We start from the raw sequence: 16,363 nt of genomic DNA, 5'->3' as shown, positions 1-16,363 counted from the left end.
TCCCGCCCGTCGTACACTCGCCGGTCCTCACTGTCCGTTGGAGCCCGTGGTGTCGTCGCTCTCGCCCTCCTGCTCCCTCTGTCGCCGCGCCGCCGCCGCCATCTTGCCGTTGAGCAAGGCGCTGTCCGGGTGCAGGCGGTGGAGGTGGACCAGCAGCTCGTCCTGCGCGGAGGCGGTGTGGCCGCACTCCTCGCACACGTACAGCTTGTTGCGGCGCTCCTTGTAGGCGTACTTGAGCGTGACGGCGTGGATCTTCTTCATGTGGGATTCGAGCGAGCAGCGCTGGGTGAAGGCCTTCTCGCACAGGCCGCACTTGTACGGCCGCACGCCTAAAAAGGAACAATTATGTGGTTAATATGTGACAAAGTGGGTCTGCTGTGCTTTTCTTTGGTGCTGGGCAATAATTCAAATGTAATCATACGAGCAACGTACCATAGCAGACATGGGCAAATATACACATACGGCCCCATGTCTTTATAATCCGGCCCACCAAACATGCTAAGTAATATAACATTTTAAAAAAATAATTTGGAAAAAAAAAAATTGCCCTTAGACCAGGCCATTTGTGGCCCCCGGGGCAAGATGTGGCCCTCGACATGTTTTAATTTGGCCCCTAGAAAGATTTTAGTTTCTATTGTTTAAATAATAGATTCAATAGCCTATATCTGACAGAAAAGGGATATTTAATTAGATAATAATTTTATTTTTATTTTTAATTTTTACAGAAATGATCCAGGCGATTCGAATATGGCCCTCGGAGGAAAATAATTGCCCACCCCAGGACTATAGTGCTGATGTACTATTGTCGTACCCGTGTGTGTGCGCACGTGTCGCTTCAGGTCGAACGTGTCGTTGAATCCTTTCCCGCAGTGGCTGCACAGGTGCCTCTTCGTTTCATTGTGACATTTAATGTGACGGTTCAACATCCGCTGGAACTGGAACGTCTTCTGGCAAATCTGCAACGACAGCGGGCGTTATCGACACGGCAACCTGCAACCTACAACCTACAGTCTACAACCTACAACCTGCAACCTACAGTCAACAACCTGCAACCTACAACCTGTAACCTACAGTCTACAACCTACAACCTACAACCTACAACCTGCAACCTACAGTCTACAACCTACAGTCTACAACCTACAGTCTACAACCTACAGTCAACAACCTGCAACCTACAACCTGCAACCTACAGTCAACAACCTGCAACCTACAACCTGCAACCTGCAACCTACAGTCTACAACCTACAACCTACAGTCTACAACCTACAGTCTACAACCTACAACCTACAGTCTACAACCTACAACCTGCAACCTACAGTCTACAACCTACAGTCTACAACCTGCAACCTACAGTCAACAACCTGCAACCTACAACCTGCAACCTACAGTCTACAACCTACAACCTACAGTCTACAACCTACAGTCTACAACCTACAACCTGCAACCTGCAACCTACAGTCTACAGTCTACAACCTACAACCTGCAACCTACAGTCTACAACCTACAACCTACAGTCTACAACCTACAGTCTACAACCTGCAACCTACAGTCTACAACCTACAGTCTACAACCTACAGTCTACAACCTACAACCTGCAACCTACAGTCTACAACCTACAGCCTACAACCTGCAACCTACAGTCTACAACCTACAGTCTACAACCTAAAGTCTACAACCTACAACCTGCAACCTACAACCTATAGTCTATAACCTACAACCTGCAACCTACAGTCTACAACCTACAACCTGCAACCTACAGTCTACAACCTACAGTTTACAACCTGCAACCTGCAACCTACAGTCTACAACCTGCAATCTACAGTCTACAACCTGCAACCTACAGTCTACAACCTACAGTTTACAACCTGCAACCTGCAACCTACAGTCTACAACCTGCAACCTATAGTCTACAACCTACAACCTACAACCTGCAACCTATAGTCTACAACCTGCAACCTATAGTCTACAACCTGCAACCTACAGTCTACAACCTACAACCTGCAACCTACAGTCTACAACCTACAGTTTACAACCTGCAACCTACAACCTGCAACCTACAGTCTACAACCCGCAAACTACAACCTACAGTCTACAACCTGCAACCTACAGTCTACAACCTGCAACCTACAGTCTACAACCTGCAACCTACAGTCTACAACCAGCAACCTACAGTCTACAACCTACAACCTGCAACCTACAACCTACAACCTGCAACCTACAACCTGCAACCTACAACCTGCAACCTACAGTCTACAACCTACAACCTGCAACCTACAACCTGCAACCTGCAACCTACAGTCTACAACCTACAACCTGCAACCTACAACCTGCAACCTGCAACCTACAGTCTACAACCTACAACCTGCAACCTACAGTCTACAACCTGCAACCTACAGTCTACAACCTACAACCTGCAACCTACAACCTGCAACCTACAACCTACAGTCTACAACCTACAGTCTACAACCTGCAACCTACAACCTACAGTCTACAACCTACAGTCTACAACCTGCAACCTACAGTCTACAACCTACAGTCTACAACCTGCAACCTACAACCTACAGTCTACAACCTACAGTCTACAACCTGCAACCTACAACCTGCAACCTACAACCTGCAACCTACAGTCTACAACCTACAACCTACGTCACAAGCAAGTATTTTCAGAGCGATTCATCTTTTACACTACTTCAATATAATAGTTTTCGGGGCACCAAATATATGCTATTCTGTTTCTGTGTGACCTTTGCTCTGTGTTTTAAACGTTTAGAATCGTTTCCATAATTGGATTGTTGTTGTTGCCTAAAGAACTTCTAGCCCTGTTTCCATTGATTAATCGACAAAACCAGCTGCGTTATATGCCTGTAGTTCTGTGCATTTACCTTGCAGAACAACGTGGGCGCGGCAGTCTGACCCGGTGTGCTCGATTTTGGCGGCGTGATCTCCGTTTCCATGGGGATCGGCGGCGTTGCGATCGGCGGCGTTGCGATCTGCGGCGGCAGCGCGGTCTGCGGAGGAGGCGACTGGTCGGAGCCTGGCAGCTCGCCTGTCGTGACCTGGAAAAGGCGAAAAACGTTAGAAACCGCCGCTGCATCGAGACGCCAAAACTTCAGATATGATTTAGGTTTTTTTCTGATTTCTGTGGAATTTCCTTTTTTATTTAACATTTTGTGTCTGTTTGTATGACACCAAGAACTCAAACCATAAACCAGATCCTGAATACACTTTTACACCCAAACAGTTACTCAAGTTACTCGCTGATCGATTACCGTATTTTCCGGACTATAAGTAGTTTTGACCGGGGTGCGACTTATGTGATATTATTTGTTATTTTTACACTTGCAACTGCATTTCATACTCCAGTGCGACTTATATATATTTTCTTCTCTATTATGCATTTTTTTGCTGGTGCGACTTATACTCCGGAAATATGGTATTTACGCAATTATCCTTTTGTTTAACCGATAAGCCGATCAGAACACCAAAGAGCGAAACGTTTTTGACTAAATTTGACCCAGATGAGTCTGAAGTGAAGCCGGTTGAGGACAACATTGTGTTTTAATCAAATACACTCAATTTGCACATTTCCCGCGTCATTTTTATGCATTTGCCGCTCGATTTCTGTCGTAAAACACCTTTCCTCCGCTCGTAGAATGCTTTAGAACCGGTGTGCGGACAAGAGGCAGCCCTGGTCCAGATACTTTATTAGTAGAATTATTTGGGCCTCTACTTTTGACTTGCAGTAACGTTTCTCTTACTTTCGTACACGTTTCGGCGACTCTCACCTTGATTTTGGAGCGGACGTAGGAGCTGCCGCTGTGCTGGGCCCGCCTCCTGGTCTCCGCCCCGGGCTGCGGGTCCTGCGGGTCCTGCGGGTCCAGGGGGTCGAGCGGGTCCCGGGGTCCGCGTCCCAACACGGTGCTGGAGGGCAACTCGGCCGTGGCGAAGGGCGACTCGGAGACGGAGGGCTTGGCCAGACACAGCGGGGCGCACTCGGCGGCCTCGGCCTCCATCATCAGAGCCGAGGACGGGAAGATGGACACTGGAGACGGACGAGAGGCGGAACGTGAGACTTTGGGTCGTCTAAATAACGTTTTGAATGTTCTCTTTGGTTTAGGACGGTCCTGAGTGAACTGTGCCTGTACCTGGAGGTCAAGATTATTAGGCCAATAGATAATCGTGATCAGATTGGGCACAATATCACCGTAAAGACAAAAAAAATATTTAAAAAATTTAAAGTGAGAATTTTCAATTTTTCTTTCTTTTTTTGTATTTTTTAGTTCAATTTAAAGAAATGTGACAATTTTAGAAGCAAAATGGAGAATCTGCTCAGCCTTAACTCACAAAAGTAAACATAAATGTAAAGTGCTTTTTATCTTGCTGTTTATGTAGGAAAAAAAATAACGCCAATTGCTAGATTCTAATATATATATATATATTACAAAAATAAAACAATTAAAAGTGAAGTAAAAAAAAAAAAAAAAAAAAAAAATCAACCTAAGTTATAGATCTTAATATATATTTTTTAAAATTAAATTAATAATTCAGAAAGTGCTGGAGCCTAATATACATGAAATAAAAAATTAAATCAAGTAAAGTTAAAAAAATAAGAATAAGAATAAAGTGAAGCGCTGCATCCTAATATACATAAAATCAAGTAAAGTAAAAAAAACTAAAAATAAACATCAAGTAAATAAAAAAAAATGAAAATCAAGTAGTTGTATATAAGATTACCAATAGTAGTATATACAGAAAACACCAAAATAAGGCTATAATGTTAGTGCAAATCTTAGTCTAACATGCACATTTGACCACATAACTGTTACACGTCTGCGTCACGGTCCCTGTTCTCACTGTTACACAAGTCATTACACTTCCAGGGCCATAAATAGACTTGGCCGTTACATCTGCAGACCTGTTTATTTAAATATTACACAACCAGCCGCTAACCTAACCACCACCTCGCCCTCACGTTTTCACAATACCTCAGTTATGTGTGTGTGCGCGTGTGCGTGTGCGTGTGCGTGTGTGTGTGTGTGCTTGTGTGTGTGCGATTGTGGGTGCGCCCGTTTTGTTTCTCGCTCGCTCTATTTTCAATCCACAGTTGGACTCGTCGGACCAGATTGTCACGGGCGACCGGCTTTAATTCAAACACAACTCGCCTCGGCAGCGGATGAACAAAAGGGGAAAAAAACGCCCGCGACTGACACGGGGAGTCATCGAGAGCAAAGGACGTGACGGAAAACTGACCGGCGAATCGAGATCGAACTGGCATGATGAAGATGCGAAAAAATGTCACTGTTATGGGGTTTTTGAGCCTTAAACAGACATTTACATATGTTTTACATTTTGGATTGACAAAATATCATCATGATTATTGTCATCAAGAGAATGTGAACTTTGAATAGTGTGAAATTCAGATAAGAAAATTGTCAAAAGAGAGAAAATTAAGGCATTTACAGTGTTGTTTTCTTGTTTTACACATTTTACACCTTTTCTGTTAAAATTTACAACCAAAATAAAACATTTACACATGAATTAAAAAAAAAAAAAAGTTATCGGGTTGAATCGATAATCGTGATTCAATATTATCATGAGAATCAAAAAATAATAATAATCGTGACCCTTTTAGAAGCATAATGAAGTATTTCTGTCCAATAAACAGCCCGAAAATAGACCTAAATGTAAATAAATGTTTTCTATCTTGTGGTTTTTGTCCCGTTTAACTTTATTTTGTCTTTCAGAGAGTTCAATTTCATAAAACTGGTCACAAACTTGAGGAACAGTCACGTGTCAGACCACGGGAATGAAATCAAATTAAAGATTTTACTGTAATCGTGAATCAAATCAAATCAACTTATTTTTGTAAGGCCCAAAATCACAACAACAGTTGCTTCTGAGGGCCACAGGGAGAAATGAATCAACAATGTCTGTGGTGGCGATGGAGTCAGACAATGTCTGTGGTGGCGAGGGACGATGTCCCAGGGTCCTCTGTCCTTAGACTCTCCTTCTCGGCCAGGAAAAACTACAAAAAAAACCTCTTTGGGAAAAAAGCGTAGAAACCTGGAGGAGTTCCAGTGAAGGAGAGATCCGACTCTCACATACGGACAGACGGACACGAGGAGACTGGAGCTGGACCCACTCTTCAGGCAGATGAGGGACCGACTGAGGCGAGCTGGACCCACTCTTCAGGCAGATGAGGGGCCGACTGAGGCAAACTGGACCCACTCTTCAGGCAGATGAGGGACCGACTGAGGCGAACTGGACCCACTCTTCAGGCAGATGAGGGACCGACTGAGGCGAACTGGACCCACTCTTCAGGCAGATGAGGGACCAACTGAGGCGAACTGGACCCACTCTTCAGGCAGATGAGGGACCGACTGAGTCGAACTGGACCCACTCTTCAGGCAGATGAGGGACCAACTGAGGCGAACTGGACCCACTCTTCAGGCAGATGAGGGACCATCTGAGTCGAGCTGGAGCCACTCTTCAGGCAGATGAGGGACCGACTGAGGCGAGCTGGACCCACTCTTCAGGCAGATGAGGGACCGTCGGAGGCGAGCTGGACCCACTCTTCAGGCAGATGAGGGACCGTCGGAGGCGAGCTGGACCCACTCTTCAGGCAGATGAGGGACCGTCGGAGGCGAGCTGGACCCACTCTTCAGGCAGATGAGGGACCGACTGAAGTGAAGAATCGTGTGAAGAATCGTAACGCTAAAATCTGATATTGTGATGTGCCTGTGTATATATTGAATTGTATGTTTATTTGAAGCCAATTAAGCCAGTATATTGTTTATAGTAAAAAAAAAGTGTGATATTTCTGCCCTTTTTTGATTATTTGACAGACATTCAGATTTGTCTGATAATTAAACCTCAACGAATGCGTTTAAATACACGTTTTAAGACATTTCTGTTGGACTGACGTAACATCGCCTGAATATCAGGAAATGTCGGGAAACTCTAAAAAACATCGAGAAAAAAGAAATGTACAACGATGTTTCCTTCCCTTTTCATTTTCCTCATTTCAGAATATCCATTATCTTGCTTCTGACCTGAATAACAGATGATTGTGTTGCTTTGCTCCATTGTCAAGACCACGATTAACGCTCAAAACAGTGGATTTTCCCAAACTCTTATTCCTCAAAAGGAAGTGCAATAATGCAGACTTTTTTCCTCACACAAACCCCCACCCCCCCATCCCCGTCCCCCCCGTCCCCTCCCTCCCGAGTAACGGACCTGCGCCTCGCCCTGGTCAAACACGGCTCCACAATTACCCTGTTTGACAAAGATAATCTTTGCGCGTTTTAGTCACACATTAATGTCCCCGGCGCTGTGGTGATTTAAAGTCAACACCGCGCGATTTAACGGCAATTTCGACATCGCAGAGGGTAGAATTGTTTATGAAATACAGTGTGTTCTTTGGAGGCCTGAATCGTCGAGATTACCGTAGTTTACTATAAGTCGCACCAGCCAAAAAATGCATAATAGAGAAGGAAAAAACATATATAAGTTGCACTGGAGTATGAAATGCAGTTGCAAGTGTGAAAATAACAAATAATATCACATAGAAGTCGGTCTGGAGTATAAGTATATAAGTATAAATATAAGTATAAGTCGCACCCCGGCCAAGACTATGAAAAAAGGTGCAACTTATAGTCCGGAAAATACGGTATTCGGTTTATTCGCCGTCGTAAAAACCAAAACCGAGTGATATCAGTTCAATCTGCTCTCAGCTCAAGTAAAACTACATGTAAAGTATGTTTTCGGCTGTTTCCGTGACAATATCATTACTTTTTGTGTGATTTCACGAGGCTAGACTTGGAAAAAGGAAACAAATGAAGGATTCCAATGCGAGTTCTTCCAACGATAATGGTAACGAGACTCGGGACGATATTGAAATTGTGTGTCGCGATTAGGGATGCTGCGATATCAACTTTTAGAATCGCGATCATTGTTGACAGTTAAACGATAATTCACAATTATTTAGGCTGTGACTGAACAATGGTGAAATGTTTAATTTTCTGTCAGTCTTTGTTGGGTAAATTCATGTTAATCAGACCTGAGAAAAAGGTTTGAAAATCACTTATTTGATGGCGTTAAAGTGTCTCTCATCTCAGGAACTAGCTCCCAAAAAACACAACCTGTAACTCACAAAAAACAATATATATTTCCCCCCCAAAAAATCCCAATGTTGAGGTAAAGAAGTGGACTTTACATGTTTTTATGTGTTATTTTTTGGCTTGTTTTGCTTTATTTTCAGCAACAGAATCAACTTCAATACTTTTACAGTCCATCAAGGCCAATTTCCAGACAATTTTATGGAAATCCATCAGAAATGCGCTAAAACGTGCCCGTAAATGTCTTTGTTGAGGTGTAAATAGAGCACAAAGCGGTCAAGAACCGTAATGCCGGAAGTCGTCTGGTCGATGAATCGGTCAGTGGCGTCTTGGTCGAACAACGTTTTTATGAGTCGACCAACTATTTTTGGGATATATTCACAGATTTTTGTCCTCGGAGAAGAAAAGAGTGATACATCTTGAAATTTGCGAGTGAATTGTGTGTTTTGCAGTTAAATCCAGCGTTTACTTCGCTCAGATCTGCTCCGACTACGCGACCGAAGTAAAACGAACCATAAAAGTGCAGAAATATAACTTTATTTCGTCTTTATTTGAAAACTTGCACCGCAACTCGGCTCGTTTGTCTTATTTTATATCGGGAGACGGCACTTGAGATTGTAAATTTTGCGCATCTCCAAAACAATCCATTTAATCATCCTCCAATCTTTGCGTTTGTCCAATAGCTTAAAGCGCCCCCTACAGGTCGAACAACTCATTCAACTAAAATGCAGTTAAGATAAATATATTCTAAATTTGGCTAAAAAGTATACAAATGTTTTCACAGAATAGCTAATTTTTAAGGTTTATAATTTCACTTCCTGTTTGTAATTGATGACATCGCAGTAGGAAATTACCCAGCAAACACTGGGCCAAAACTCATCTAATGTTATTACTTTTGACACATAAAAATAAATGAGACCAACTTTATTCTTTTGAATTAATGTTTAGAAAGTAAAAAAAAAGTTGTTTCTTTTGTATAAATTCTGCATAAACTTTGAAATGAGTGTCCCTGGTGTGATGTCACTTCCTGTCATTTTTCAGCAGATTTCAGCAGAACACAAACACCTGCTCGATTGGTGTAAAACTATCATTTTCATGTACGACAGGTATAAACACACCAAATAAAGTCAAAATCAGAAAATCGTAAAAACCTGTCATACGTCACTTTAACAACAGTCGCCAACAACAACAACAACAACAACATTTTCTCACACATTCCTTGGTAAACGAGCGGCTAAAACAAAGACAAATCGTTATGAACTGTCGGCGCAAACTACGGTATGTTCCCCGGCGCCCGAAGCCTCCCGTCAGTCATTTCCATTCCTGTGTCTTTCTGCAAACAGTCAGACAGGTACGGCGAGTAACGGCGCATGCCACGAAGCCACACAGGACAAACACCTTTATTAAAACAAAATGCGTCTTGTTTTTTTTGTCTTATTTGACTCACAGTGCGCTCAGGGCCTCGGATCGTCACGAGACTGAAATGTTTCAATGGGGAAAGCCTCAATACTGAGTTCAATACTGTAATTATCATTTTATTATCATTTTTTTAATTCGTTTTTCCAAAATAAAACACAAAAACAACAGAACATGACCAAAGAGTGAAACATCAACATGAAAATAGACAACAATTATCGTTTTAAAAACACCTTTTTAGATAGAAATAGAATAGAATGTAGTAGTCACCTGTCAAATATAAATATATAATAAACTTTTCTTTCTTTTATTGCGTGGGTGACGTCGGCTCGTCAAACACATTTTGAATAATGAACATGACTGAATATGTGAATACTAAAGGAGAATATTGTACCACGGGAGCTGCATCGAGGTGTGATCCATACCCAAATACAAGTCGAGTACTGAACATCTTTACTCAAGTACAGTTCCGTGACTAAAATGTTCTCAATTACAAGAGCGAGTACTGGGGCCAAATCTGTACTTAAGTAAAAGTAAAATGTACATAAGAAAATAACTAGTTTGAGCAGAAGTTACTTTTAACATGATTTCAGTATAATTTTAGATCAGTCTTTTGTACAAATATTGATTAAATAACTGTTTTATTGTTTTTGTTTGTACTTGTTGCTTGTTCCAATCATGTAAATGTATAAAGCGCTTTAATTATTGTAATGACTGCTATGATTATTATGATTTTTATGATCATTTTCGTGATAGTGTTTAGGTTATTGTGATTATGATTTTTGTTAAGATTATTATGATTATTGTGATTATTATTGCTATGACTGTTAGAATTTGTGATTATTATGATTATTGTGATTGTTAGGATTGTGATCATTACCATTACCGTTATGATTTTTGTGATTATTTCTGTGATATTGTTGTGTTTATTGTGATTATTACTATTCTTGTTACGATTTTTATGATTTTTATGATTATTGTAAGTGTTACGATTGTGATTAGTGTGATTGTCGTTACTCTTATAATTATGACTTTAAATATAGAATACGTCGTTTTAAAACCCGCAGTCCGCATACTCTTTGAGCTCTGGCCAATCAGAGCGAGCGATGCAGCGACGTTTTTGGTCGTTTGCAGGTTTAAAACACCACAGAGACAAAAAGTGAGACTCAAAAAGTATAAACTCCCCCCAAAAAATCTACTCAATTACAGTAACGCGAGTATTTGTGAAGCATAAAAACTTTAAAACGGCCCTGACATCATGCCACGCAACAACACACAACAATTCAATCAAAAATGCAGGGTGTGGAGACTGAAGAAGCTATTAATAAAACAATAAGTATTCAGAGTACAAGTATGAATAGCCGCAAATGGGCGTGGAGCTAAACTACGCAGTAATTAATACACTGGCGAGGCAGGGAAACTAGTACGACTTTGATTTAACATAATAGAGCTGATGTGTCGGTTTAAGTGACTCGCGCTCGCTAATGACTATAATTACGGGTTGAGTTAAAGGTGGTATGGACGATTTTTCGGCGATTTGAGAACGCAGGTGGAAGTGCGCATGCCACTCCCCCGTGTGGACTGATACAACACACACGTGCGTTTGTTTATTAGCGCAACGGAGCGCATCGCATCGCTCGTCTCCCGTAGATTTCTGTCCACTTCTGCGTCAGCTCGAACTGTCTTTCTCTGTCTTCATTTTGCCCCGTACACTGAGGGAACTATATTATGATAGATCCATGCGCTTAGGCACGCGGAAACGTGGGGACGAGCCTGACACGGCTGCAGGTGAGCGGTAGGTGCGTTTTATGATTGATACGTGGCAGGACAAATGATTTATCCACGCCACGAGGAAATATGATAAAAAAAATTGCTGAAAAAAATCGTCCATACCACCTTTAAAAGGAAAAAGGTTCAGCTGGTTTTGTGAGTTCAGCCGGATCTTTAAAAAGGACATTTATCACGTCTAGAGAAACGCCAAAACGTCAACACGTTTCACATCCAACACGCTTAATGAATTCATGGAATACAGTATTAACATTGCTTGCTGTAGACTTCTAATCTAATTTAATCTAATCTAATGTGGTGGTGTTTTATTCAAGTGAGTCTAGCTATTTAAAAATATGACTAAGCAAATCCTTTGTAACTGACAAGAAGTGGTCAAAAGCAGTCAAAAGTTGTATTTCCTTCCTAGATTCATGGCTCTACTGGGGAAGAAAACAAAAGAAACAAACAAAAAAGCATAAATTTACAGTTTACATGGCTGTAACTTTTAAATCTGAATAATTTTAGGCCTATTTAAGTAATGATTATCGTTATCTGAACTATACAGACTTGCAAAATATCACTTATAACAAAGACAGCCGCATTATTACATCAAAAGTGGTAAAAATAATGAACAATTAGCGATAATACACCCGCTTTCGAGGTTAAAAATGTGATAAAAGTGGTAAAAAGTAGTAAAAAGTGGCCAAAAGCAGTCAAAAGTTGTATTTCCTCTTTAGATTTATGGCTCTACTTGAGAAGAAAACCAAAGAAACAAACAAAAAAGCACAAATTATAAGTTTACAGGGCTGCAATTCTTAAATCTGAATCATTTTAGGCTTATTTAAGTAATTATTATCATTACCTGGACTAAACGGACTTGCAAACTATCACTTATAACAAAAGACAGCCGCATTATTACACCAAAAGTGGCAAAAATAATGAAGAATTTGCGATAAAACACCCGCTTTCAAGGTTAAAAATGTGTGATAAAACGCAATGCACGATAGAAAAATAATCATTTGTGTATGTGCAATATTTCTTTCAAAAGCTGGATCACATTTGTCGCTTTTGAGACAACGAGCAAGGTTAAAAATGTGATAAAAGTGGTCAAAAATAGTCAAAAGTGGCCAAAAGCAGTCAAAAGTTGTATTTCCTCCTTAGATTTAAGGCTCTACTGGGGAAGAAAACAAAAGAAACAAACAAAAAAGCATAAATTTACAGTTTACAAAGCAGTAACTTTTAAATCTGAATAATTTTAGGCCTGTTAAAGTAATTATTATTGTGACCTGGACTAAACGGACTTGCAAAATATCCCTTATAACAAAAGACAGCCGCATTACTACAGCAAAAGTGGCAAAAATAATGAACAATTTGTGATAAAACACCCGCTTTCTAGGTAAAAAATGTGACAAAACGCAATGCACGATAGAAATAATCAATAATAATCATTCGTGCATGTGCGATATTTCATTCAAAACCTGGATCACATTTGTCACTTTTGAGACAACGAGCAGAGTTACACGTTACACACTCGTCGCCTTCATTAAAACGTCTTCAGTTTAAATTCCCGGCGGTTATTTGCATACAGTCGGCCTAACGGTGCCGTGATTGCTCCCAGGCCGCAGCCCGAGCTCCAGGGGCCCCCGGGGGGAGGTGGTGGGGGAGGGGCAGAGCGCTGGTACCTGCTCTGGGTGTCGCCCGTTAGTTTGACATCCGATACTCGGACCGAGCTCCGACAAAACCCGCGCCGCCGGCCCAACAATGGCGATTGTTGTGCGACGTGAAAGAGAAAACGGGAGGGGGGGAACGGGAGGCAGTGTTTGGGGAAGGTGGAGAAGGTGGAGAAGGTGGAGAAGGTGTAGAAGTCACCAAACATCGCTCTATTCATGTAAAACTTTGGGTAAACACGTTAAACGTCGCAGAGACGCCCCGCAGAGAATTCAAGGGGGGACCGTTTTCTCCGTTACACCGCGGAACCGAACACGCGATTTAAACACGAATAACTGACTTAACGTTACGCAGAAAATAATCATACACAAGCTTTGATCATTAATAGTTGTGATTTATCTTAGTTTATGTCCAAACGTTTGCACAGACTCCAGGTTTATTCCACTGTTGAGCCTTTTTGAAACATGACACTGTTCTAACGGAATCTGTCACCCATTCGGTTTGGCCTGCAGCTCACTTTTATAACACGTTTGGCATTAATTACGCTACTTTTTTTTTTTTAAAGGCTATAGTTCAAGCAATTACATTAGGATAAGTAATTGTAGGCTCATTTAGAACATGTTAATTTGTGTTTATCGCAAAACAACAGGTGGTGATTCCATCTTTGCGTCACATCAACAGGAATAAATATTAGTGAAAATTAAAATAAAGTATAAGCCAAAAATCAAAAAACTCTATTCGTATGCAGATGTTTTAAAAAATACAACTACGTGAAAAAAAATATGTTTAGATCACATAGTAACCTATTGAATTCGTTAATAAATCCAATTGATTTTTAATAAAACGTTGAAATTTGATTGAAAAAATGACTTAAGAACGAGGAAAACAGCCCGGGGTTAAAGGTCGTTACATGCAACAAATTACGGCTGTAAAAAAAAGTCTGCGAACGCGTTTAAACCTGAGAAAAGCGTCAAAGTTGCATTTTTAAAAATTTTAAAAGTTCGCAATTTTTTTTTCACGAGTTATGCAAAGATTGAAACCGCGTTGTATAAACCGCGGCGCACCCATCTCAAAGTATGGGGAAGCAGCAGCGGCGGTGGTGGGTCAAATTCCCGTTATTCCCATGATACGCCCCGCTAATCACGCACGGATCCCGACATTTCCACGCAAAAACCCGCCCGCGCGCCGTCGTGTCAACAGCACATTCCGTACACTTTTCGCACATAAGTCGCCTTAACACCTCGCGACGTCGTTAAATAAGACGCGTGCACACTTCGCTCACCTGGGACGTAAACGTCGCCTCGTTCATGATCCGACACATCGCTCCAGTTCCGCTTTCCCGGCGAAACGTTGTACTTCTTCACCAAAAAGGCCCTCGGCATCGCGGGTCCCGTGGGGTCTCACCGAACGAATACCGCGAAATCCGATGCGTTTCGTGCGTGTGCGTTTTTTTTCCCCCCGCGCGCCTTCCGAGTCCTTCTTGTTTTTATCCGCTAGACAAGAAAAAAGGAAAAAGAAAAGCTCGCGCCCAGGTGAGTCCAGGTAAGCGCAGGTACACGTAAAAAAGGAAGAAGTCCGCGCGTGGAGGCGAATAACGGACGACTGCGCGACGGTAACGGGGAGTCGTGTATCGGTCCCGACGGGAGGGAGGTGGGTCGAGACGTGTACGTGAAGCGGCGGCGGTAACGGCACGAGCAGCAGCAGCAGCAGCAGCAGCAGCGGCGGCGGCGGCGCAGGTACAAGGGCTGCAAGCAGGAAGCGGGGGCGAGAGTGCGCATGCGTCGGAGAAATAACGGTGACAACGGTGGTTAAATGCTGCTGGGACCCGGAGCCTGGAGGAGCCTGGAGGAGGTGGAGGCCCCGCGCGTAGGGACCAGTCCGACCGGTCTGACCCCTCCGCCGGTCTCGGTGTGTCGCAGGCTTCATTCCGCTGTGAGGCGTGGAGAGCTCACGGGGCTGTTACGGTGAACGGTTTTATGACTGTGTGGCGAGGGATCGGTGGAAGCGCGGGGGGAGGAAGAGGGAACAGCAGAGCGGACATTAGGGAGTTTGCTGAGATTTAATAAATGTGATAAAAAAATAAATAAAAAAAAAACATTAAAAAATAATTATGACTACACAATAATACAATTCGCGGTATGTCTATTATAATAATAATAATAATAATAATAATAATAATAATAATAATACATTTACTAAAATAAAATTAATAAAATTAATAAAATAAAATAATAACAATACTACATTTACTAAAATAATTAAATAAATTAAATAATACATAAATGAATTAAATAATACATAAATGAATTAAATAATACATAAATAAATTAAATAATATGTAAATAAATAAAAGAATAATACATAAATAAAAGAATAATAATAATACTACATTTACTAAAATAATAATAATAAATAAAATGACAAAAAATAATAAAAAATAAAATAATAATAATAACGCCTACTTTGGATAAGCCTAATATCAGTATTTGGAGTTTTTATTGTTTGTTCCCTATGTGCCTCAGTTCATCTTTTTTTTTAACTTCTTATATTGATTCTTATAGTCAGATCTGTATTTACACTAAAATACAGGTCTGACACAGTCTCAAGTCTAGACCAAACTGACTGAGACTGCATCTGGGTCTCAAAGGTGTGCATTAAGTGTTAAGTCTTCCATTAAGTGTCATTATTTAACGCACGCGAAAAACTTTTAAATGAGGTTGCCACGCATCCTTTTGCACCCGTGGTCTGACGATAAGAAGAGTCCTAATAATGTGCATAAACCGTTTCCGTATGAATTATCTTTTTAAGTGTATTTTCTCTCCTCTGAACGCAGGCGGGTCTTCTTTTGAATATCCACACGACACAAGTTTCATCTCAGACCAGTTTGACTCCATCTCTCTGCAGCTCAGGAATTCACATTTGCATATGCAGAGGTGGGTACAGTTACTCAAGTAAAAGTACAAAAACAAACATTGCAATGACTGATACAAGATTTAAAGTCCATTACCGTATTTTCTGGACTATAAATTGCACTGGAGTATAAGTCGCACCAGCCAAAAAATGCATAATAGAGAAGAAAAAAACATATACAAGTTGCACTGGAGTATGAAATGCGGTTGCAAGTGTGAAAATAACAAATACTATCACATATAAGTCGCGCCGTAGTATAAGTATCTAAGTATAAATATAAGAATAAGTCGCACCCCGGCCAAAACTATGAAAAAAGGTGCAACTTATAGTCCGGAAAATACGATATTATTGTTATACATAATCATCTGGTTATTTTAGCACTTATTAACATATTCACAGTGGGGAGAGCATATTATTACTCACACACAGTAATATTACTCTAGTAGAAGTAAAAAGTAATAACAAATGCACAGATAATTAGCAAG

The 16,363-nt window shown here is 41.2% G+C and overlaps 1 protein-coding gene across 1 annotated transcript; it reads right to left on the bottom strand.

Moving 5' to 3' along the window:
* Positions 1-14,371, bottom strand: ovol1a (ovo-like zinc finger 1a). The gene is made up of 5 exons (XM_072458895.1): positions 14,251-14,371; positions 3,786-4,042; positions 2,883-3,056; positions 812-956; positions 1-329 (listed from the first exon to the last, which is right to left on the bottom strand). Exons 1-5 carry the CDS (start codon positions 14,348-14,350, stop codon positions 28-30), a joined length of 978 nt encoding a protein of 325 aa, XP_072314996.1. The 5' UTR covers positions 14,351-14,371; the 3' UTR covers positions 1-27.
* Between the last annotated feature and the right edge of the window lie 1,992 nt (positions 14,372-16,363).

This window comes from Eucyclogobius newberryi, unplaced genomic scaffold (genome assembly GCF_026437365.1).
Source record: "Eucyclogobius newberryi isolate DKJ021-1_F unplaced genomic scaffold, fEucNew1.0.hap1 SCAF_22, whole genome shotgun sequence".
NCBI classification, from domain to species: Eukaryota; Metazoa; Chordata; class Actinopteri; order Gobiiformes; family Gobiidae; genus Eucyclogobius; species Eucyclogobius newberryi.
The sequence above is the reverse complement of the archived record's forward strand: the minus strand, read 5'-3'. Positions and strand labels throughout refer to the sequence as shown.

Coding starts and splice junctions, on each gene's coding strand:
- ovol1a (XM_072458895.1), bottom strand. CDS start 14,350: ATGCCGAGGGCCTTTTTGGTGAAGAAGTACAACGTTTCGCCGGGAAAG. Junction 3,057..3,785: donor ACGTCCGCTCCAAAATCAAG/GTGAGAGTCGCC, acceptor CGCCTTTTCCAG/GTCACGACAGGCGAGCTGCC. Junction 957..2,882: donor CGCCCACGTTGTTCTGCAAG/GTAAATGCACAG, acceptor CTGTCGTTGCAG/ATTTGCCAGAAGACGTTCCA.